The sequence below is a fragment of the Trachypithecus francoisi genome, unplaced genomic scaffold, assembly GCF_009764315.1.
Source record: "Trachypithecus francoisi isolate TF-2019V2 unplaced genomic scaffold, Tfra_2.0 Lachesis_group1, whole genome shotgun sequence".
NCBI lineage: Eukaryota > Metazoa > Chordata > Mammalia > Primates > Cercopithecidae > Trachypithecus > Trachypithecus francoisi.
Genome location: NW_022681454.1, coordinates 37,342,972 through 37,369,032, shown reverse-complemented (window position 1 = coordinate 37,369,032; position 26,061 = coordinate 37,342,972). Strand labels below are relative to the sequence as shown.

Genomic DNA, 26,061 nt, shown 5'->3' with positions numbered 1-26,061 from the left:
AAGCCTCAGATTCAGTTGTCCCCAAGGCCTAGTCGCCCTTCTGAACTTCAAGAACATTTCAAGGAAATTCTTTTGTTATCTAGTTTGGGTTTCTGTCATTTGCGGCCAACCAACCAAACCAACAAAAAGAACTCATGACTAATGCAGTTATTTGCAGGAACGTAGCTGTAGGAGGAGTTACAGAGCCACATGGAAAGTGAAGCTCTGGCATCCAGCCCTGCAGCTGAGACTTCCTAGAGCTGCCTTGAATCCATCGCCAGAAGGCCTGGCCATGGTGCGGTTTCTGTTGTGAAACTGGTTTGCAAACCCTCTTCCTCTTATTGCTTCAGGAGAGTTTTCGTTCACCATCTTTCCTGGATTGGCATAGGGCTCATTCTTACAGCTCCCGATAAGAGCACAGATTTGGGATTCAGATGCCTTTGGCCATCTGTGACCTTAAACTCTTTGGACCCTGTCTTCTAACTATAGAATGAAGATAATATGTGCCTTTAAGGGTGGTTGTGAGGATCATATGAGCTCAGACGTGTAATGCACTTAGTACAGGGCTAGGGACAGTCAGTGCTCACTCAGTGGTCTCTGAGACGAAATAGAACAATCTACTGGCCGCAGAGATGCCAAGTTCCAACCCTCTGTAGTGGAATAAATGATGGGGATTTTGCCTTTTGAGAGTTAGTTTTTCATGTTTCTACCATAGTCATATTGTTTATAACATTTGAAGGTGGGCTGGGGAAGGAACCAGGTACAAGATGTAACTGCAAAGCCTACGGGGCCTAAAGTTCTCCTGATGGCAGGTCAACTGCCTTATTGGAGCAGATGACTTTCTTCCCTTTTTTCTTTTCTTTTTCGTTGAGAGGGAGTCTCTCTCTATCGCCCAGGCTGGAGTGCAGTGGCGTGATCTCAGCTCACTGCAAGCTCCGCCTCACAGGTTCACGCCATTCTCCTGCCTCAGCCTCTTGAGTAGCTGGGACTACAGGCGCCCGCCACCACGCCCGGCTAATTTTTTTGTATTTTTAGTAGAGACGGGGTTTCACCATGATAGCCAGGATGGTCTCGATCTGCTGACCTCGTGATCCACCCAACTCGGCCTCCCAGAGTGTGGGGATTACAGGCGTGAGCCACCGTGCCTGGCCAACTTTCTTGCCTTGACTGATGTTGAGTGAACCCAGATCGACCAGTAACTCAATTTATTTTCATTCCCAAGTTAATCTAGATGAGAAAGCATAGACAAAATATTCTTGAAATCATAACATTACTCCCAAATTGAAAAAATAAATGGGTTTACTTATTACAGATGAGTATCTTAATGTTGACCAAATCAAACAAAAACTACACACACACACACACGCACGCACGCACACACACACACGCACACACACACACACACAAAACCCCCATACTAAATAAAAACCAAGCCAGACACAACCTCTCCAAAATAACCAATCAACCCTGCCAAATCTTCCGCGGTTTCTGTTTTGTATTAAAAATGCATTTTATTTTATAAAATCTTATTTGGGGCAAGAGGAAAGATAAAAGAAAGGGTCAATATTAATGCTATAAATATTCACTTCAAATGCAATGTGACTTAAAATTGAAAGGATAAATTCCCGTGTGTTCTACAATTGTTAAATGATGAAGATAATGAGAATAAAAATACACTAAAATTGAAGTGCCCCCAAGATGCATGTTTGCCTTTAGATGATTATTAATGATGTAGGTAGAACAGAACTTACCCAGTTTAGAAATTAGTATTATTAGAAGTGATTCATACAGCTTTGGTGGGTAGCAACAAAGATCTAGTTATTTAAAAAAGCATTGAGTGTTACTCATAAAAGTGGGCCAATGACCTTCGCTGGATAATAAAATGACATGTAACTTTTTTTTCTTTTTTGAGATGGAGTCTCGCTCTGTCACCCAGGCTGGAGTGCAGTGGTGCGACCTCAGTTCACTGCAACCTCCACCCCCTGGGTTCAAGCAATTCTCCTGCCTCAGCCTCCAGAGTAGCTGGGATTACAAGTGCCTGCCACCACGCCTGGCTAATTTTTATATTTTTAGTAGAGATGGGGTTTTGCCATGTTGGCCAGGCTGGTCTTGAATTCCTGACAACAAGTGATGCGCCCGCCTCGGCCTCCCAGAGTGCTGGGTTTACAGACGTGAGCCACGGTACTCGGACAAAATTACATCTGACACTTACTGTTTATTTGTCTGGGTGCGTGCTAAACACTTTTTATCTCATTTAAATCTCATTATGGCCCCGAGAGAGGCATAGCCACCAGCTCCACTATACAGATGATGAAACTGAGGAAAGGAATCTTAAGCTACGTAGGAGTGATTCACGGGTGGGGACATAGACATATGGCCCCTGGATCTGCCTCATCCTTTGTAGGGAAAGGAAATTCATGGTCCTAGGATTGCCGTAAAAATACCATTGACAGTAGACAGTCTCAGAGATTTTACAGACAAAGCTGAAGCTGTCCTCACAGGGTTAACGAGAATTCTGGATTAAGCATTAATCAGGCTGTACTTTGGCCCACTTCCTTGTCACCAAAAGTCCTGTAGCAGCACTAGATCCTGGCCGTCCGCACCTCCATTGTTGCTATAGATAGGATTTCTGACATTAGAATCATAAAGCTTCTGTTAGAATTGCTAACGGTGTTTCCCCCCAAATTCCAGTGAAATAGCTGACAGCCAACCGATTTGAAGACCACCCAGACAAATGGGATCAGCATGAGAATACAGTTTCTTCATCATCCTGTCCCGTGACGTCACCCTGCACTCTTCCACCCATCAACTATCACCACACTTAGGTTTACTCCAAACCCTTTAAAATGCCTAGCCCCAAACTCCTCAGGGAGTCGGACTGAGGTTTCCTTCCATCTCCTCGCTCAGTGGCCCTCCCACTAAACCTCTCGCTCTGCTGCAGCCCTGCGTCGCAGCTATTGACTTGCTGCACATTGGGCCACAGACCTATTATGGTTACAAGGCCTGGACTAACTTTTCTATTCTTTATTACAATCTTCCTTAGAACCAGAACAAAAGCCCCCTTTATTCCCAATTGACATATAATTTTACATATACAAAATTTTACATATTTTATTATAATTTTACTTATACAAAATTGGGTTGTCTCACATTTTGCTTCAGCCCTTGTCTTTGTCTAAGGGCAACACAGATGTTGCCACAGAGAGGCGTATTACGTCATCTTTAAAAGTACTGGTTTGGGCCAGGCGCGATGACTCACGCCTGTAATCCTAGCACCTTGGGAGGCCGAGGCGGGTGGATTGCCTGAGCTCAGGAGTTCGAGACCAGCCTGGGCAACATGGGGAAACCTTGTCTCTACCAAAATACAAAAAAATTAGCTGGGCATGGTGGCACCGCTTGCAATCCCAGCTACTCGGGAGGCTGAGACAGGAGAATCGCTTGAAGCTGGGAGGCAGAGGTTATAGTGAGCTGAGATCACACCAGTGCGCTCCAGCCTGGGTGACAGAGCGAGACTCCATCTCAAAAATAAATAAATAAATAAATAAAGGCACCGGTTTGTTGTTCAATCTGGGTTCAGTTGAGATTCTGCCACTGTCTGGTTGTGTGATTCTGGATGAGTTATTTAGCTGTTTGAGCCTCCATTTTACCATGTGTGAAATGGGGACAGTCATACCTACAGCTCATGGCATCACGGTAGACTTCAGTGAGGTGATTCCCGTGCAGGACTTAGAACGAGGCTGGCTGCACTTGGTGTTTAACACATAGCAGTATTGAAAATGTTAAGCTATAGTCATACCTATAAAAATACTAAAAACAACAACAAAATACCGAAACCCATAACTTGATGGCTCCCAGAAATTAATTACTGAATACAATTTCTATGTTAATATGGCAAATTATTTTGAAGTAGTGTCTTTGCAGATTTTTTTCTCTATACATTTTTTTCCTATAAACTTTTTTGTTTTTTTTTGAGACAGAGTTTCACTTTATTTCCTAGAACAGAACATTCAAGGATATTCTTTTGTTATCTAGTTTGGGTTTCCGTCATTTGCAGTCAACCAACCAAACCAACAAAAAGAACTCATGAGTTATTTGCAGAAAAGTAGCTGTAGGAGGAGATATATATATATATAATAATCTGTACTATATATTATATATATATAGGCTGGAGTGCACCGGCATGATCTCGGCTCACGGCAACCTCTGACTCCTGGGTTCAAGCAATTCTCCTGCCTCAGCCTCCCAAGTAGCTGGGATTACAGGCGAGCACTACCAGCCCCGGCTAATTTTTGTATTTTTAGTAGAGACAGGGTTTCACCATGTTGGCCTGGCTGGTCTTGAACTCCTGACTTCAAGTGATCCGCCTGCCTCGGCCTCCCAAAGTGCTGGGATTACAGGCGTGACCCACCGTACCCAGCCCCTATAAATTTTAATTTAAAAACCACAACAGTCCTTGATGGTTTGTCACCCGGCTTACGGCTGATGCCATGAAAACCTTAGACCCTAGATCTTGTGTATTCAGAAATTGGTAAAGCTTTTTTTTCCTTTCTAAGCATCAACATCTAAGACAGAAAGAGCAGCACATCGGCCGATGAGTAGAGGTTATGGACCTTCTGTGGCCTGTGAACTCTTCCCGATTTTTGTAAATTCTGAGGTTTACCATTCTTCATAGCTTTAGGAATATTTTGGAGAATGGAAAAGAATTAGTTGGACTTAGAAATGGAATTATTTTTCTGGGATTTTTTTTAAGTTGGTCATTTATGTCAAGAGAAATTGCATTGTTGTGCTTTCAAAGTAGCCAGATTCTGACTAAACAAGTATTCTAATTAGCCTGTTCCTCAATGGCCTCACTCATTTTAGTTTGGAATGTGTAGTTTTGATTAGGGAGATAAGTAAAATTCTTTGCCTACCTTTTGGTCTCTAGGTCATATTCTACCTTAGTTCTATATTAACTATTCCAAAATGCTTAAAGGCAGTAAATACAGAAGTCTCCTAGGAACAAGGCTCAGAGGGCAGCACAGGTGAGGAGGAAGAGTTGCAGGTCAGTGGTGCTGAGTGCATTTGCAGGTGGGCTTCTACTGTAAGTGTGTGCTTCACACTCATGTGGATGCTCTATGTGCTTTCAAAAATATTGGCCCGGGCTGGGTGCGGTGGCTCACGCCTGTAATGCCAGCACTTTAGGAGGCCGAGGTGGGTGGATGAGCTGAGGTAGGGAGTTCGAGACCAGCCTGACCAACATGGAGAAACCCTGTCTGTAGTAAAAATACAGAATTAGCGTGGTGGCACATGCCTGTAATCCCAGCTACTCGGGAGGGTGAAGCAGGAGAATTGCTTGGAGGCAGGAGGCAGAGGTTGCGGTGAGACAAGACCGTGCCATTGCACTCCAGCCTGGGCAACAAGAGCAAAACTCCGTGTCAAAAAAAAAAAAAAAAAAAAAATATATATATATATATACACACACACACACATATACATATATATGCCCAGTTTTGTCTATTTACAGAGAGCTTTTATATGTACTAGTTCATCTGATCTTCTAAACCAGTGGTTTCCAAAGTAGGTTTCACATACCCCAGGGGTGTGAAAAAAACAATTAATGCTCTGATATGTTTTTACTTCATCTTAGTACTGCTAAATACTATAAAGCAAATAACATATTAGAAGATAGTATGGTTGTAAAAGTGTTTATATTAAGGGTGTGTGCAGTACTTTTTATTGATAACTGGTGCAAGATAAAAAAAGGTGTGGCAATCCCTGCTAGAGTCTTAAGTGTTTCTTTAAGTGTGGAGAATTACTTACATAAACAAAGTAGATGCCAGGGCCCCACTCAATACCTACTAAGTCTGAATCGCTAGAGGTAGGTCCAGAAATCTGCCTTTTATTTTATTTTATTTTTTTTTTGAGGCAGAGTCTTGCTTTGTCGCCTGGACTGGAGTGCAGTGGCCGGATCTCAGCTCACTGCAAGCTCCACCTCCCGGGTTTACGCCATTCTCCTGCCTCAGCCTCCCAAGTAGCTGGGACTACAGGCGCCCGCCACCTCGCCCGGCTAGTTTTTGTATTTTTAGTAGAGACGGGGTTTCACCGTGTTAGCCAGGATGGTCTCGATCTCCTGACCTCGTGATCCGCCCGTCTCGGCCTCCCAAAGTGCTGGGATTACAGGCTTGAGCCACTGCGCCCAGCTGAAATCTGCCTTTTAAACAAGCACATCACATGCCTCAGGGGCACCCTGAAGTTTGAGAATGTGTGCTTTCAGTTCTTAGAAATAGGAATGATCCCCATTTCACAGATAAGAAAAGTGAGGCTCAGAAACTTTAAGAAACTTAAAGTCAAAAGGTCACTTTTGAAACTTAAAGTCGAAAGTGAGCAAGAGGCACAGCCAGATTTCACCCCAGGTTTATTAGGATTACAGAGGCACATGTGTGGGAAGTACCAGGCACGTGCCACATGGGCAGGGCCTCTGAAGACCTGGAGGTCATGACGCATGGCTGCCGGTGTAACTGAAGAGTCAACCCTGGGTGCACCTTTTTTCCCCCCATCACCAGGAGCCAAGAGAACAGTGAGATGTGGGTGTCATTACATTAATATACACCCTTTTTTTCCTTCTCCTCCAGGATTTTAAATATTGAGTTCAAAATGACTAAAAAATGAAGTCGGCCAGGCTGCCCATTGCTTGGCCCCAAACATTGGTTTTCTTCAAGTTTTGGTCTCAATTTGGGATTACTGTCCTTAGGGTAACGTGGACTTATTCTAGAGACCAAACCTTCAGCAGCTGCCCAAATTCTACTCTGTCCACTTTTCCACAGACCACCACAAGCCTCATTATTCAAATAGAGCAGGGTAGGCTGAGAGTGAAGGGCCTGAATAATAATACAATTCCTAACCTCTCAAATTCCTATGGATTTGTGCTCCCACATCTTTTATTACATACACCATGTATACCTTTATTATACCATGTCACAATCCAGCACAGTCCTGGCTAGCTGCATGATGTCTCCCCAACCAGACGGGGAAAAGATTTTATTCTTTCAATCAACAAATATGTACTAAGTTCCCCCCTTGTGCCGTACACTAACTTAGATCTCAGGCCAAAGGCATTTGTTTAGGACAGTTATTTCCGTTGAAAAAAATTGCTAATAGTTGACTCCAAGTGACTAAATGTGCAGGTAAGCATCATCTATGATCAACATATTGACTTGCATAAAATGTTTCTTAAAGTACCTGGGAGTGCTTCAGAAGTTAGCAGACCACTTAAGTGTGTTTTCTATAACCTGATACATACGAGAGAAACTTACAAATTTAGTAAATACATAAATGAACAACTTATTGTTCTATTAGTTAACAGGGAAAGAATTTACCATGAAAAACAGATGTCAGCTTGTCTGTGTTTGTCACCAACTCCAAAATAGAGGATTTTAAAATGCATGAGGTTTAATCTAGAGAAAAAAACAATGAAACAAACCTAGAAAGCAACAATTTCTACATTTTCGTCATAAAGACTGGTTGTGTGAAAAGCAGTGCCCTTGATGAAGAGTCAAGTCCAAGTCCAGGAAAGGAGGCTACATCCTGTGCTGCAGTAGTGACTGTGCTCTGTCTGCTGCATGGTTGCACACAGATGACCAAACCGGGGAAGTCAGGAGATCTTTGCGCTTGTACTTGCATCTGGTGTCTCATTCATTCTTTCTAAGGCCTCCTGCTTGGAGGTACAGATGGGAGAGGTAGGAAGAGAAGAGAATCAGAGAGACAGTGGGGCAGAGGGAGGAAAATGACGAATGGCCAGCACTTACTGAGCATAGACAGTTGGGCATGCGCTATGTAAGAGACCTAAAATTCTAGGCCGGGCGCGGTGGCTCAAGCCTGTAATCCCAGCACTTTGGGAGGCCGAGACAGGTGGATCACGAGGTCAGGAGATCGAGACCATCCTGGCCTACACGGTGAAACCCCGTTTCTACTAAAAAATACAAAAAAACACACAAAAAACTAGCCGGGCGAGATGGCGGGCGCCTGTAGTCCCAGCTACTTGGGAGGCTGAGGCAGGAGAATGGCGTAAACCCGGGAGGTGGAGCTTGCAGTGAGCCGAGATTGCGCCACTGCACTCCAGCCTGGGTGACAGAGCAAGACTCCATCTCAAAAAAAAAAAAAAAAAACCTAAAATTCTCTTCATTCTTTTGGGTATCTGGTTTTTCCAGTTATAACTATTCACTACATCAGCTTTGGCAATGAGGGGAAAAAATTTCATTTCATATTTATATGATAGTTCATTTTCCCTCAGTAAAAAGTTAAATCTAACTTCTTAGCTCAAGAAACCTATGTGTAATATGTACATAAAATAATCTTAATTCAAAATCAGGATTTAACATGGTAAATATGCATGTGATGCAATTGCTTAAGGTTCACGGAGAACTGTGAAGACCGCCCCAATCACAGTTAGTGCCTTCCTATCAGAGTGCATTGTGCTTTCAAATTGTCCACAATGTTTGAAAAGGTTGGCTATTTTCAACATCACTTTTCTGACAAGAGGTGGCACTAAGCTGCAGCAAGAAGATACTACACACATAAGTGTGCTCAGACAGCTCGCTGTTAGACAACCTGGTAGATAAGGCTTAAAGCTGGAATTACTTTTCAGCCTAAAGATTTTTTACTTTCCTCTGATTTCCTTTGGGGTAGCCTGGATATTGGAGTAAAGATGAAAGGGGCCAGAATTACTTTTAAATAACTCTTGAAAGTATTGGCCATCTGTCGACCTTTTTGAAGCAGTTATTCATAAAAGAGAATCTTTAAAACTAGAGAGCTGTCAGTTATGGTGAACTCTGCAGCTGTTCTAAGATGTAAAATATATACATATGTAAATGCAAAAGTGTGTGTCTGGGTAAGAGAAAGAGACTTGTCTGCCCTGATACCTTACCCTACCTGTTCCTTGTCTGAATTTCTTCTTTCGTCAGGTTTGGAGATATCAATGGGAAGTTGGAGCAGCAGTAGCTGTCCAGTCCTCCTTCCCCTGGACCAAAGGTGGAAGCCCCTTTGGTGCCACACTGAATGTACACACAATCTTCTAATCTTTTGAAACCAGCTGTATCCCAGGCACTTGGGTTTTGAGGCCTCCTGTGGCAGAGACTGTAAACTGACTGCCTCGAAACGCGTTGTCCATTTCTCCTTCTCAGTAACTGCATTCTGAGTTTATTTCGCAAAGCCATGCACACCCCTAGAAAGACAACTTTCCTAGTCTCTTTTGCAGCTAGATGTGGCCAAGTGAACAGATTTTGACCAAAGGGAGTATACGTGGAAGGGATGAATTATACTTCTGTGAGGTCCTTAATAGAGTGGGAGTGAGGTTTTTGACCTATTCTTTTTCCAACGTGGAATGTAAATGTAATGACTGAAGCCACAGCAGTCATTTTGAACTACAAAGTGACGTTGAGAAGGAAACCAACATGACTGAAGAAGCATAGGTCATTCATACGCCGGTCATTGACACATGGGCCATTGATACGTGAGTCACTGAGACACGGGTCAGTGATACCCTGTATCTGCCACCCTGGATCACTAACTCCAGACTTCTTTTACATAGGAGGTAAATAAAGCTCTATTTGTATAAAACATTCATCCCATACAACTGAACATAATCCCAACTGATACACTTAGGAAGTCAATGAAGGAATAAGCATTCTGAAATATTAAGTATTTGGTATACTAAATACAAAAGGAGACATACCTCTAATGCAATTAACAACGCCAAGAGTTTATCTTTTTAAGGACTCTGAGTGACCCTGTATATAGAGGTCACTTGCGATGGCTTGTCATTACAATACCAAACAAACCCAGGGTAACATATGTTCATTAAGCATTTGTAAGGGTGCCATCCTTGAAGGTGCTGGAAGGCTCAGAAATCATGTTTTATACTAAATAATTATCAAAATCAAATAATGACATTATATACACCTCCCAGTATTAGAGTTTTCAGTTGTGAGGATGTAAAAATGTTTGTTAAAGGAATTGTTTTCAACTGGTAAGACATCATTTTTGAGTGCCTAGTGTCCCAAGCACTGTGCTAAACACATCATTTCATTTAATCTTTACAAGCACATACTCTTATTATTCTCACTTCCCAGATGGGTAAAGAGAAGGGATACATAACTTGCCCAAAGTCACATGGCAAAGCTGGAAATCAAACGAAGTTCAGTGAGATTTCAATTCTGTGTTACAAAACATCAAACTAAAGCATCTTCCATGTTGATTTTTTTTTCTAAATAGTTTCGAGCATCCTTAATGCCTTTAAATTCTCCATTGAGTTATGTTAGAATGGTTGACCTTGTTTCCGTGAATTAGAAGGCTGAAATCCAGAGAGGGCTTGTTCATCTTTGTGGTAAGATCAAGACACTTAGTTATGGCATTAAGTTTAACTTGAGAGAGAGAAAGCCAAAGTCATGGCTCTGCAAACCAACTTGGTCCCTTCCTTGAGTATAATTTTGTAGTCTAGCTCTTTTTTTTTTTTTTTTCATAGAGATGGGGTCTCGTTAAATTACCTAGGTTGGTCTTGAATTCCTGGCCTTGGCAGTCCTCTCACGTCAGTCTTCCAAAGTGCTGAGATTACAGACATGAGCCACTGTGCTTAGCTTAGCTCTTTTTTTTTTTTTTTTTTTTTTTTTGAGACGGGATCTCGTACTGCCGCCCAGGCTGGAGTGCAGTGGCGCGATCTTGGCTCACTGCAACCTCCACCTCCTGGGTTCAAGCAATTCTTCTTGCCTCAGCCTCCCAAGTAGCTGGGATTACAGGCGCCCACCACCACGCCCGGCTAATTTTTTGTATTTTTAGTAGAGATGGGGTTTCACTATGTTGGCCAGGCTGGTCTCGAACTCCTGACCTCATGATCCACCCACCTCGGCCTCCCAAAGTGCTGGGATTACAGGCGTGAGCCACCGTGCCCGGCCATCTAGATTAGCTCTTTACATTGAAAGTAACATCCAGGGTCACTGATATTCTGAGAAAATTAGAACCACCTTTGAGTTAAGACAGAAAGGGACATACGTTGTTATATTTTAATTAGAATCAGACATTTAATGGCATAAAAACATTCATATATGGCTTTGCTGTTCTGAAAGTCATGAACTTAAAACCCAAATATGACACAAGCAGTTTTAAGACTATGTTGGCCAAGCCTCCCCAATCCCAAAGGAGATTTAAAAGTAATAATGTAAAAAAGTTAAGGTCAAGGTGTTTTAAAATCACATCTCAGCTAATGACTAACCTTTTGTTTCCTGAGGACTTCTGCTCTACTGTGAAAACTGCTGAGCTTAACCCGCTGTTGAACAACTGGTTAGTTCTTAGTTCCCTGGGAGAATTGTCCCTGAAGTTAAGCCATGCTCTGGGGACTCATGAGGCACTTTAATTAGGGTAGTTACTTTTTCCAGGTTGGGTACAATGTTTGGCTCTCAAAAGCAAGGTAAACAGTTTATAGTCAAAAGGAATCCTCTGTGATTGTGTGCCTTTGGGATCAAGGGTTGAGATCTTAAGAGTATTCTCATAAACATCTGTACCAGGTGCTCAAAGATGTTTGAGGTTGTCAAGCAAGCTGTTCAATTTCTGCACTTTCTGTGGACATGGGCACAATGACCCACTCAGATTTTTCTCCTAGTGTCCTGAATAACAGCTCATCGACACAGAGTGAAACTCCAGATATGTGACAAGCAGCATGGGACAGATGCTGACAATCAGAACAGATGCTGGATGTAAACAACTGGTAAGGCTGCACTGGTGCATGCTGGGAGAATCACCTGCTCTGCATCCAGGGAGCAAATGCATCTGCATGCTCAGCATGACACCAGCTTACCTCCCTGTGCAAATCCCCTCCCCTAATCAGCCTCATCCAAATCTTCTCCTGCAGTAGCAGCTTCTAAAGCTGCAAGGGCCTCTGCCACCGCTGCATCCTCGTCCACAATCTCTCCATCTCCGTCTCCATTGGAGCCATGGGCATCCTCCTGCCTGTTTCCTGAGTCAACCACAGGCATGGCATGAGCAGGACCCTTCTCATTAAAGCAGATGCTTAGAACTTCTGTTTCCACATCCTCATTCAATGAATCCCAGCTTCTCCTCCCAGAGAAGGGTGTATTCAAACCACGCTCCCCTACTGTGGGCTGAATTCCCTCAAGGGACTCATCCTCAGTATGGTTCTTGAAAACACAGTCCTTTTCATTATGGTCAATGTTGTCTCCAGCTGGGCCCCAATGCTGAAGGTAATCTGGGGCTGGTATCTGGAAGACATGGTCTTGTACTTCCAAGGCAAAACCTTCTGCCTCAGAAGGAGCTCTGGAGTCTCCATTTCTCATGACTTGGGTTCCTTCTGAGGCCAGTAGCACACAGTCCTGTTTCCTGGTGCCCCCTCCTTCCAGGAAGGGTTGAGTTGGGGGAACTCCAGTATTTTCAGTACTGGTCCAGGAGCCCCTGTCATCCTGGGCAGGGCTGGGATTCCCAGTGGGCTGTGGAGCGGCAGCAGGGCCGATGCCATTGATGCCGCAGGCATGGTGTTCCCCTCCAGCATCCCCCTGCGGGAGCGGCCCTTGGTGAGGCCAGCAGGGCTCCCGTGGATTAGCTGTCCTGCTGCTGCTCTCAGTCTTTTTTGAGCCCTGCCTCTGAGAGTCATTTTTCTGCACCAGGACTTCACTGTTCCATTTGCCTTTCAGTTTATCAGTGTCGTCTTCATCTAGCTTGCAGCTGTTGACTTCATTGACATAGCCAGGAGAGGACACTTGAACTGGATCAAAGAGATAGCTGCAGGGAGGACAATGAAAAACCAGTCAGGTCTGCTCCATCATTAAAGATTTTTACCACAGGCCCTGCTTCTTTCTACGAAACCTGCTAATTTAATTTCTGTGATTACTCTTTTCAACCTAGATAAGTGTGTCTAAATCAAATAGATATAGTTGGTATAAAAATGTTTGGTGGCTCACACCTGTAATCTCAGCAATTTGGGTGGCCAAGGCGGGTGGATCACTTGAGGTCAGGAGTTCGAGACCAGCCTGACTGACATGGTGAAACCCCATCTTTACTAAAAGTACAAAAGTTAGCTGGGCATGGTGGTGGGTGCCTGTAATCCCAGCTACTCGGGAGGCTGAGGTAGGAGAATCGCTTGAACCTGGGAGGCGGAGGCTGCAGTGAGCTGAGATCACGCCCCTGCATTCCAACCTGGATGACAGAGCAGGACAGTCTTGAAAAACAAAAACAAGGTTCTGCTGGAAATACATCTTAAGAAGAGAGCCAAAAGGAGGAAGGAGGGGTAGGGGTAAAGTAAAATACAAAGTGGTTCATAGAATTTTAAAATAAAAAACAATAAATAAAACAAGTGTCCACTAATAGGGCCATAAGGAGTACAACCTCTCAGTGGAATATTATGCAGTCATTAAAATGATAAATATGAAGTCTGCAGTCACAGGAATGATACTTATAATACATATTTTTTGAAAAAAGCCAAACATCACATTATGATTACAGTGGAATAAAGCTTATTTATGTATGGGTCTAGAATAGAGCTACAATTAAAAAGACAGTATATTTGTTAAGAAAGCAAGATCATCAGTTACTTTTCTTCCCTTTGTCTTAGTTAGAAGTTTATGTTCATATTTCTCACAGTTTTATGAAATGCAGTGTGGACAAAATTAAAAGCACATATGTGATTGGGGTGATTTATTTTCAGCGATGCCATTTCAGGCATCCTCAGAAACCCAGACCAAATTCAGCCTCAGAAAATGATGGTGTTCCCGACATGCTTTGAGAAGTGAGCAAAAAAAGTTAAAAAAATCTAGGACACATGTTCTTTTAAATGATATGATAACAGTTCCAAACTCTTAACGTGTTAGCAATGTTGACCATGCCCTAAGCTGGATAAATGCACTGAATACATGCATGGTCTTTAAAAGTGACTCCACGCTCATCACAAATTCCTCCATTTAGAAGTAGTATTTCTCCAGCTTTACCTTTGTATTATTTTACAGCACCTGCACCCCATCTGGATTGTTTTCTGTTACCACCTGGAAAAGAAAGCATAAAAGGCAGAGAAAACAGTGAGTGATCTATTAGTAGGAATTAAGTTTGCCTTTTTTTTTTTTCCTAGAGACTCAAAATGTATTAATAGTCACACATTTTGGCAAAAGGGTAACTACTACATGGGTCAGAGAGGGCGCTGGTTACCAGGAACACCCCATTTCCATCACTGCTTCAGAGTTCTCAGACGTTCACTGACACTTGCCTCTGTATCAGACCTTTCTCCCAACCCTGGGGTTACGTGTTTCATCCCCATTTTACAGATGAGGAGAAGAAGGTGGAAGGATGCTAGACAGAGAAGGGACTTCTGCCATTTCCTAATCTGTTACCTTCTACAGAGGACACAGGAACCTCACCATGGCACAGCCCACTGTGCAGCAGCAGCAGGAGGGGGAGGGGATTCTGAGCGGGCTCCTTGCCAGGGCATTTGCTTCTCAAGGGTTAAAGGATGCTGGAATAAGCTGGTGGATCTATTGTGTCCCATGATTCAGACACTGAGGAGCGTGACAGCCTGAGTCATTGCACAAGCTTCAACCACACTAAATTTATCCTGTGTTGCTTTTCCCGCCGCTCGGTCAATCTCAACATCTCAACTATGACTCGTGGACCTGTTCTTTTTAGCTCAAAGACAAGCCCCCTTAGGCTTCCTGGCAGAAGGTGGACTCATTTCCCACCTGCCCACTGTTCCCTGGCCCCTCCCCAAGCTGGGCTTTTCCCGATCATTTCCTTTGGAACAAAATCTTCTCTTCATATAAGACTGACCATGTTGGCCTCTTCCTTCCTCAGAATATCCTAAAAGTGAATATGGAAGCATCTCTAAGTTACTTTTCATTTCTAATATCTACAACCTTTATTGTTATTATTTTTTTGAGACACAGTCTCACTCTGTCGCCTAAGCTGGAGTGCAGTGGCGCAACCTCTGCCTCCCAGGTTCAGGTGTTTCTCCTGCCTCGGCCTCCCAAGTAGCTGGCTTTACAGGTGGGTGCCACCATGCCTGGCTAATCTTTGTATTTCTAGTAGAGACAGGGTTTTGCCATGTTGTCCACGCTGGTCTCAAATTCCTGATCTCAAGTGATCTGGTTGTCTTGGCCTCCCAAAGGTTTGGGATTACAGGCATGAGCCACTGTGCCGGGCCTACAGCCTTTAAAAAGACAAGCCAGAAGAGAATCTGCATCCCCAGTCCCCTGTCTCCATGAAACACAGGCACCAGAAAGAGAGACCATTCATTGCTGGCTGTGTCTCTGTCTCCCCCGTTGTCCCTCCTTCCTTCTTTCAATCATGGATGAATTTCCAGGGATGCTGCTCCATAAGCTTTTGCCCACAGTGAACATGATTGGTGCTTTTTAAGAAGTATAGATGGCTTGATCAGTTAAAAGGGACTAGATTTACATTAAAAAAATAAAATCCACAAATAACTCCCTATGGTAGGCTGAAAAATGGCCTCCAAATAGCCACATCCTAATTCCTGAAACCTGTAAATAATACCTCATATGTCACCTGAGTCCCCAAATTAAAGGTATTTGCAGATGTGATGAAGTGTAGGATTTTGAGATGGTACAATCTGCCTAGTTTATCTGGGTGGACTCTAAATACAATTAAATAAATGCTTATGAGAGGGAGGCGGAGGGACATTTGATTATAGACAGAAGAGGAAGAGGAAGAGGCAATGTGACCAAAAAGGCAGAGATCAGAGCAAGGAGGTCACAAATCAAGGAGCACTGGCAGCCCCCCAAGTTGGAAGAGGCAAGGAACAGATTTACCCCTGGAGCCTCTGGAAAGAGTGTGGTCCTGGTGACACCTTGATCCCTGATACCCAGCCCTGGATCAAGCCCACTGATACCAATTTCAGACTTCTGGTCTCTAGAACCGGGAGAGAATATGCTTCCATTGTTTTTGTTTTGTTTTGTTTTATTTTGTTTGTTTTTTTGAGACAGAGTCTCACTCTGTCACCTAGGCTGGAGTGCAATGGCACGATCTCGGCTCGCTGCAACCTCTGCCTCCTGGGTTCAAGTGATTCTCCTGCCTCAGCCCCCCAAGTAGCTGGGATTACAGGTGCCCGCCACCATGCTCAGCTAATTTTTGTATTTTTAGTAGAGATGGGATTTCACCATGTTGGCCAGGCTGGTCTTGAACTCCTGACCTCAGGTGATCCACCGACCTCGGCCTCCTAAAGTGTTGGGATTACAGGTGTGAGCCATCGCACCCGGCCGCTTCCATTGTTTTAAACCCCTCAGTTTGTAGTAATTTGCTGCAGCAGCACAGAAAACTAGTAACATCCCCAAATCACTTCATGCTTGAGGACCAAACCCCCCTTGTCCTTCTAACTCTGCCTGGGAGGACTCATGGAACGCAGAAGAGTCCCTCGGGCCAGCCCTGCATCTCTTGCCACCCTTTCTTTCCTCACTGTGCTTCAGTTTTCTTCCTAGCATGTGTCACCACTGGACATTCTGTCATAGATTTGTTTGTGACCCACCTTTTCCACCCTTCTTCAAGCCTAACCCTCAGCACTTAGGGTAGCACCTGGCACACAGCAGGCAGTCAATAAATGTGGAATGAATGAATGATTTAATGGCTACAGATTAAAAATGAGAGCACTATCAGTGAACCTGTTGTGTGTCTGCAACCAATCAAGACATTTCCAGTTTGTGCCAGCCACATCACCCAGGTGTTACAAGGGTGGGCTCAGGAGACAGAAAACCCTGCTACTATGGGACTTTGGGTCTCAGTCACTTGATCTGTAAATGGGGATAATAATATTTCTACTATATGGTGTTGTTGGGGATCATATGAGCAAACATTCATAATAAACACAGACCAGGGGTGTCTTACCCAACCCTGTTTGGATACAGCATGTTAAAACACTCCCCACCCCCGCCAAAAGAAAAAGATGGAGGTCTAGTATCCAAGAAAGATATAATCTAGTTGCCAGAACCTATGCATACAAACAAGAGTATTAACAACGTCAAGTAGGACTTGTTTCTGGAATAAGGGCTAAATGGTATATTTCTATCAGCTGTGACAACACTTGAAAGAAAGAAAACCCCAATTACAACAATAGTCCCATAGAGAGAAACATCACTCTCTCTGTGGAACTGTGCACACGTGTGTAACACTGTACCTTTCAGAATACTCTTAAATTACCCCATTTCAAAGCCCAGGATTTTGTCCCCAGCCTCTACTCCTCCTTTACCTTCCTTTTCTGCTGATAATTCATAGATGAACTGGATAAATAGGACAGGCGAGAAGCAGCACATGCACCTCCTCTTCTCCCTCCACACTTCTCCTCTCCCCTCCCCCCAACACCTCTCCTCTCCCCTCCTCTCCCTCCACTCCTCTCCTGTCCCCTCCCCTCCCTCAACACCTCTCCTCTCCCCTCCTGACCCTCCCCCCCACAATTCACTCTGAAATCTTGATCCTTTTCATGCCTGCAATACTTTGTTTATCTCGGACTCCTTAAAAGTAAACAAACCAACAAACAATGACAACTGCTCAGGAGGATAGGTAGTAAAAACAAAACAAAAAAAGGTCAAAGAAAAGGAGAAAAGAGCTTAGAAGTGTTTGAAAAACAAGCAAGGCAGACTGGATTGTAATAATGTAACTGAAGCAATCATAAAACATTACTCATTGAAAAATCTCAGGTCAACTTTATGATGGTGAATCCAAAAGGTGTACAGGGGAAGGCAAAAGAAAGGAGGAAAGAAAGGAGGGAGGAAAGACGAAGGAAGGCAAGAAGGTGAGGAAAAACAGGCAGACACATCCAGAGTGACACCTTGCACTCCCAGCTCCTCAGAGGCTGATCAAGACTGACCCTGGGGCACCCTCCATCCTCGCCTTCTGCTGCTATAGCCAAGACCACAGGAGCAGGCTGCACCGAATGAAGTGACTGCAGAGATTTAACAGCTGCACTCGAGAACTGCCCCTTCCCTGCTTCTGAAGGAAATAGACATCATCTGTGGCTTTTAGGCTCCCCTCCTTCCCCAGGAAAACCACAGGATCTATACTGTTCTTCCAAGCTGTGCAATTACAAAGGATGTTGTGGTGGTTTTCCTCTTTCAGAATCAGGTTTCCAGTTTGGTTCCTCCCCCGCTTGCCTCCCATTAGGGCACACCACATGGGTTTCCTGTAGACCTGGTCCCATACCTGAGGGTCATGCTTCTGCGCCTCTCCGGAGCTTGGCAGGGACAGCTCTTCCTGGTTAGAGGTTCTGTCCTCTCACCTCGCCCTGAGTTTTCCTTCCCCAGCAACATTCCTTCTCTAGATCAGATGGATAGGCTCTAATGTCCAAGGTTGTGTGACTGGTGACGGCTGACGAAAAGGGTGGGGACTAATGTACTCATGCCCAACCCCTGCATGCCTGTGTCTACAATTATTCTTCCTTATATGATGTGTCATATAAAGTTTAATTCATTTCTTTTTTCATATGTCACTCCCACTTCTACATCTTGCGTTTAGCAAGGACTTCTCCTTAGTCCAGGGGCAACAAGGAAATACTCCAGGTCTAGCATGCGATACACAGCAATGAAAAAAATATGCTCTTTTGATGTAAGATTGGGTTCAAAATGAGCAGTCTGTTAGCTTTCTTCCTTGCCTCCCTTTTGGCAACAGCTGGCTTAAAGGTAAGAATTCAGTTGTTGGTTACCCTTTATTACAGAGCAAAATCAAGATTTGCTTTCTCTTTGGCGTACAAAAAAGCAACAGGCAACGAAGGGCAAATCCTTCACAACCGCTGCTGGGTTTACATAGGGGAAAAACAAACACCATTAGGATGGTGTGTCCACCCATTGCTGCTGCTGCCTGCTCCTGCGGCCTTGTGTTGGGGGCTGACTCTGTTCAGTGTTTAAAGAAGGTCATGCTAATGCCATGTCAGTCATTGGTGAAGCCTCCTTGCTGGGAGGGTAGCAATGGAGGTCGGGGAAGGGGGAAGTCCAGAGAAGCCAACGAGTTTTCTAACAGGCAGAGAAATTAACTGAGTATTCATCAGGAAGTCAAGGACATATAGAAAAAGACTCAACCCATCTGGAAAGAGCTCCCTTAAAATAGTGATAGCTTTGAAGAATGACAGGGACATTCTAAAAGGACACAGGAATCCACTTGTAGAGGTTTTACTGGCCAAAGTGGAACAACTGGAGTATTAAAATAATTACTAATATACAGCATTATAGCCCATTGAATAAAACAAGGACTTATGAGTCCACATTAAGATACATAAAGGGAAAGGGAACACTCTACCTTACAAGTAGGAAACCAGCTAACAAACATATGAGAAATACTGGAACTAGAAAAATCACCATTTGATAGCCATCATCATAATAACTGATGTCAGTAAGAAGTATCAATGGATGGTAGGACTAGTGGGTGAAATTTTGAGGAGGATAGGACATTTAGTCTCAAAGTAGCCCTCCCCATATGATTAAGGATAAAATAGTATTCTTACGCTGGAGAAACCTGGCATACAGGGCCTCAACCAAGTAGTCAAAGGTAATAGTGCCACAAGGAGACAAATCAATGGCATGTGGCTTCTGATAGGAGGCACTGAGAACTTAGCCTCACTTCTGAGATTTTCTGACAAAAGAGCATACTCTGAGTTGAAACATGAGGGATATTCTGCAAAGCAACTGGCCTGTACTTTTAAAATAATGTAATGTTATGAAAAAGCAAAGAAAGACAGAAGAATGCTTCCAAATTCGAGGAGATTTAAGAGACATGACAACCGATGTACTGCATGTCCTTCTTGCTAAAAGGTCGTTATTGACATAATTGGTAAAATCTGAATAATGTCTGTAGATTAAGTAATGGTATTAAATTGATGTGAATTACTTGCTTTTGAACATTGTCCTGGGGTTATATAAGAGGATGCTCTTGGGGAAGGGCAGAACAAGATGGCCAAATAGAAGCCTCCACTGATCTTTGCTTCACTGTCCCACAGGAACACCAAATTTAACAACCATCATCTGCAAAAACAAGCACCTTTACAAAAACCAAAAATCAGATACGCAATCACAGTACCTGGTTTTAACTTCATATTGCTGAAAGAGGCACTAAAGAGGGTAGGAAAGACAATCTTGAACTGCTGATACCTATTCCTTGGCAGTGGCTGCATGACGTGGAGAGAGAATCTGTGTGTTTGGGGGAGGGAGAGTGCAGTGATTGTGGGACTTTGCATTTGAACTCAGGGCTGCCCTATCAGAGCAGAAAGCAAAACCAGGCTGAAATCAGCTAAGCCACGACCCTACAGTCTACCCACACACAGATGGAGCATTTGAACCAGCTCTAGCCAGAGGGAAATTATACGTTCCAGCTGTTGGAACTTGAGTTTTGGCAAGCCTCAGCCAAGGACTTGGACTAAATCCTAATAAACTTGAAGGGTAGTCTAGGCCAAAGAACTGTGGTTCTTAGGCAAGGCATCAGTGCTGCGCTGGGGCCAGAGCCAGGGGACCTGGGGGGCACCTGATCTGCTGAGACACAAGAGTGGCTAAGGGAGAACCTGTGTCATGTGTCCCAAAAACCCAGGCAGCACAGCTCACAGCAATGAAAGTGACCCCTTCCTTGTGCTTGAGGAAAAGAGAGGGAAGAGTAAAGAGGACTTTGTCTTACACCATAGGATACCAGCTCAGCCACATTAGGATGGGGCACCAGGCAGAGTCATGAGGGCCCCATTCCAGGCTCTAGCTCCTAGATGACATTAATAGACACACCCTGGGCCGGAAGGGACTGTACCTTCCTTGAAAGGAAGGATCAAGTCCTGGCAAGACCCATCACCTGCTGAGTAGAGAGCCCTTGGGCCCTGAATAACCAGCAGGAATACCCAGGTAGTATGCTGTGGGCCTTGGGTGAGACTCTGAGACATGCTGGCTTTAGGTGAGACCCAGCACATTCCTAGCTGTGGTGGCTATAGGGAGAGACTACTTCTACTTGAGAAAAGCAGAGGGAAGAGTCAAGTGGACTTTGTCTTGCACCTTAGGTAACAGCTCGGCCACAGTGGGGTAGAGCACCAGGCGAGCTCTTGGAGTCCCTAATTCAAGGCCTTGGCTCTTGGATGGCATTTCTGGACTGAAGGATGTGTCCTAGTGTTGCCAGGCCCTGAAGGATGTGTCCTAGGCCTGGCAACACTTACCACAAACTGTCTGAAGAGCTCTTGGGCCTTAAGTGAACATTGGCAGTAGCCTGGCAATACTCCGTGTGGGTCTGTGGCAGTAATGGTGATAGGGAGAGAATCCTTTTCCTGGGAAAAGGGGAGGGAAGAATGGCAATGGCCTTGTCTTATGGTTTGAGTGACAGCTCAGCCCCAGTAGAATAGAGCACCAGGTAGATCTCTAAGGATTTTGACTTCAGTCCCTATCTCCCACCTAGGGCCTGGGGTATCTTGTTGCCCTGAATGGAAAGACACAAGCCTGGCTGGCTTTGCCCCCTGTTGATTGTAGAGCCTTAGGGCCTTGAACAAACATAGGAGCTAGCTAGATAGTGGTTACAGCGGAACTTGGGTAAGATCCAGTGCTGTACTGGTTTCAGGTCTGACTCAGCACAGTCCTAGTGATCATGGCCACAAGGGTGCTTGTGTCACCCCACCCCCAGCTTCAGGTGGCTCAGCACAGAGAGAGAAACTTTTGTTTGGGGAACAAGAGTCTCTGCCTGGTAATCCAGAGAATTCTTCCAGACCTTATCCAAGACCACCAAGGTGATACCTCTGAGTTGGCAAGAACCATAGCATTACTGGGCTTGGGGTGCCTCTAATGTAGATATGGCTTAGATCATAACACACAAGTCCCTTCGAATACCTGAAAAGCCTTTCCAAGAACAGGTACAAATAAGCCCAAACTGGAAAGACTATGAGGAATACCTACTTGTTCAATGCCCAGATACCAATGAGCATCCACAAACATGAAGACCATCCAAAAAAAAAAAAAAAAAATTACCTCACCAAAAGAACTAAATAAAGCTCCAGGGACCAATCCTGGAGAAACAGAGATATATGACTTTTCTGACAGAGAACTCAAAATAGTTGTGTTGAGGAAACTCAAAGATATTCAAGATACCACAGAGAAGGAATTCAAAATTCTATCAGATAAATTTAACAAAGAGATTGAAACGAAAAGAATCAAGCAGAAATTCTGGAGTTGAAAAATACAAGTGACGTACTGAAGAATGCATCACAGTCTCTTAACAGTAGAATTAATCAAGCAGAATAAAGAATTAGTGAACTTGAAGACATGCTATTTAAAAATATATTCAGAGGACACAGAAGAAAAAAAGAAGAAAAAACAATGATACACGCCTACAAGATCTAGAAAATAGCCTCAAAAGGGCAAATCTAAGAGTTACTGGCCATAAGGAGAAGCAGAAAAAGAAATAGGGGTAGAAAGCTTATTCAAAGAGATAATAAGAGAGAACTTCCCAAACCTAGAGAAATATATCAATATCAAAGTACAAGAAGGCTATAAAACACCAAGCAGATTTAACCCAAAGAAGACTACTCAAGGCAATTAGTAATCGAACTCCCAAAGGTCAAGGATAAAGAAAGGATCCTGAAAGCAGCAGAGAAAAGAAACAAATAACATACAATGAAGCTCCAGTACATCGGACAGCAGACTTTTCAGTGGAAATCTTACAGTCCAGGAGAGACATGACATGTCAGTGGCATAACATATTTAAAGTGCTGAAGGAAAACAACTTCTACAGTGGAATAGTGTTTGTGGCAAAAATATTCTTCAAACACGAAGAAGTACATTTCCTAGACAAACAAAAGCTCAGAGATTTCATCAACACCAGTTCTATCTTACAAAATTGCTAAAGGGAGTACTTCAATCAGAAAGGAAAGGATGTTAATGAGCAATGAGAAATCATGTGAAGGTACAAAACTTGCTGGTAATCATAAGCAAACAGATAAACACAGAATATTATAACATTGTAACTGTGGTGTGTAAACTTCTCTTGAATAGAAAGACTAAAAAATGAACCAATCATAAATAATAACGAAAAATTTTCAAGACATAGACTGTACGATAATATGTAAATAGATACAACAAAAAGTTAAAAAGTGAGGGGATGAAGTTAGAGTCTTTGTTTTTGTTTTGTTTGTTTTTTTTCTTGTTGGTTTGTTTATGCAAGCAGTGCTAAGTTGTTATCAACTTAAAATAATGGTTATTTATTCATTTTTTGAGACAGAGTTTTGCTCTGTTGCCCAGGCTGGAGTACAGTGGTGCACTCTTGGCCCACTGCAACTTCTGCCTCCCAGGTTCAAGCAATTCTCCTGCCTCAGCCTCCCAAGTAGCTGGCATTACAGGTGTGCACCACCATGCCTGGCTAATTTTTTTGTATTTAGTAGAGACGGGGTTTCACCATGTTGGTCAGGCTGATCTCAAACTCCTGACCTCAGGTGATCTACCTCCCTCTGCCTCCCAAAGAGCTGGGATTACAGGCATGAGTCACTGCACCTGGCTAGAATAATGGGTTTTAAGATAGTACTTGCAGGCCTCATGGCAACCTCAAATCAAAAAACATACAATGAATACACAAAAATATTAAAATCAAGAAATTAAATTATATTACCAGAGAATATCACCTACACTAAAAGGAAGACAGAAAAGAAGAAATGAAGGAAAGGAAGACCACGAAACAACCAGAAAACAAATAAAATGGTAGGGGTAAGTCCTTACTTATTAATCATAAGATCAAATGTAAATGGACTAAGCTGTCTGCTCAAAAGACATAGAGTGGCTGAATGGATTTTTAAAAAGACCTAATGATCTGTTGCCTATTAGAAACACACTCCACCTATAAAGACACATATAGACTGAAAATAAAGAGATAGAAAAAGATGCTCCATGCCAATGGAAACCAAAAAAGAGCAGGAATAACTATGCTTATATCACACAAAATAGATTGCATGACAAAAACTTTAAGATGAGACAAAGAAGGTCATTACATAATGATGAAGGGTTCAATTCAGCAAAAGGATATAACAACTGTAAATATATATGCACCCAACACAGGAGCATTCAGATATATAAAGCAAATATTATTGGAGCTAAAGAGAGGGATAGACCCCAATACAACAATAGCTGGAGACTTCAACACCCCACTTTCAGCAATGGACAGATCTTCCACACAGAATATCAACAAAGAAACATTGCACTTATCTGTACTGTAGATCAAACGGAACTAATAGATATTTACAGAACATTTCATCCAACTGCTGTGGAATGTACATTCTTTTCCTCAGCACATGGACCATTCTCAAGGACAGACCATATGTTAGGTCACAAAACAAGTCTTAAAACATTCAAAACATTGAAATGATATCAAGTATCTTCTCTGACCACAATGGCATAAAACTATAAATCAATACCAAGAGGAATTGTAGAAACTATATGAACACATGGAAATTCAACAATAAGCTCTTAAATAAACACTGGGTCAATGAAGAGATTCAGAAGGAAACTGAAAAAATTCTTGAAACAAATGATCATGGAAACACAGGAGACCAAAACCTATGGGATCCAGGAAAAGCAGTTCTTAGAGGGAAGTTTACATACATGCCTACATAAACAAAGAAAAACTTGGAATAAATAACCTAAAATGCATTTTAAAGAATTAGAGAAGCAACAGTAAACAAAACCCAGAATTAGTAGAAGAAAAGAAATAATAAAGGTCAGAGCAGAAATGAAGTTGAAATGAAAAAAACAATACAAAAGATCAACAAGAGATTGGTTTTTTTGAAAAGATAACAAAATTGGCAAACCTTTAGCCAGACTAAGAAAAAAGAGAGAAGATCCAAATAAATAAAATCAGATGAAAAGGAAGACATTACGACTGATACGGCAGAAATTCAATGAATCATTAGTGGCTACTATGAAAAATTATATGCCAATAAGTTGGAAAATCTAGAAGACAGGGATAAATTCCTAGACACATACCACCTGCCAAGATTGAAGATGAAGAAACCCAAAACTTGAACTGACCAATAACAAGATCAAAGTTGTAAAAAAGTCTCCCAGCAAAGAAAAACTTGGGACCTGACGGCTTCACTGCTGAATTCTACCAAATATTTAAAGAAGAACTGATACCAATCCTACTCAAACTCTTCTGAAAAATAGAGGAGGAGGGAACATTTTCAAACTCATTCTATGAAGCTAGTATTACCCTGATACCAAAACCAGACAAAGACACATCAAAAAAAAGAAAACCACAGGCCAATATCCCTGATGAGTGTCAATGCAACAATCCTAAAAAAAATACTAGCAAACCAAATTCAACAACACATTAAAAAGATTCATTATGACCAAGTTGACCAAGTGGGATTTATCCTAGGAATGGAAGGATGGTTCAACATATGCAAATCAATGTGATACATCATATCAACAGAATGAAGAACAAAAACCATATGATCATTTCAACTGATGCTGAAAAGGCATTTGATAAAGTTCAACATCCCTTCATGATAAAAACCCTAAAAACATTGGGTATAGTAGGAACATACCTCAACATAATAAAAGCCGTATATGACAGACCCATAGCTAGTATCATACTGAATGGGGAAAAACTGAAAGACTTTTCTCTAAATCTAGAACATGATTAGGATGCCAACTTTCATCACAGTTACCCAACATAGTACTTGAAAGCTAGAGCAATCAGACAACATAAAGAAATAAGAAAGGACGAAGTCAAATTACCTTTGTCTGCCGATAATATAAACTTATATTTGGGAAAATCTAAAGATTCCACCAAAGAACTATTAGGACTGATAAGCAAATTAAGTAAAGTCACAGGATACAAAATCAACATACAAAAATCTTAGTATTTTCTATATGCCAAGAGCAAACAATCCAAAAAAGAAATCACATTTCGAATAGATACAAATAAAATTAAATACCTAGGAATTAATAAAAAAGTGAAAGATCTCTACAATGAAGACTACAAAATGTTAGTGATAGAAATTGAAAAGGACACAAAAATTAGAAAGATATTCCATGATTATGGACTGGAAGAATCAATGTTGTTAAAATGTCCATACTACCCAATGCAATCTGTAGATCCCATGCAACCTCTATCAAC

General features: G+C 42.6%; 1 protein-coding gene across 3 annotated transcripts in view; it reads right to left on the bottom strand.

Annotated features, from left to right (window-relative positions):
* Positions 1-9,306: 9,306 nt before the first annotated feature.
* The window catches only part of CUNH4orf19 (chromosome unknown C4orf19 homolog), a 136,275-nt gene continuing 119,520 nt past the window's right edge, over positions 9,307-26,061 (bottom strand). Inside the window, exons 1-3 of one of the 3 annotated variants that reach the window (XM_033213950.1) lie at positions 18,151-18,511; positions 13,944-13,997; positions 9,307-12,741 (exon numbers count right to left, since the gene is read on the bottom strand). In XM_033213950.1, the coding sequence (XP_033069841.1) occupies positions 11,826-12,741; positions 13,944-13,975 (948 nt within the window). In that variant the 5' untranslated portion in view covers positions 13,976-13,997; positions 18,151-18,511 and the 3' untranslated portion in view covers positions 9,307-11,825. Of the gene's footprint in view, positions 12,742-13,943; positions 13,998-18,150; positions 18,512-26,061 lie in introns of those variants that run through there. The other 2 variants (XM_033213948.1, XM_033213949.1) reach the window with 2 other exon arrangements.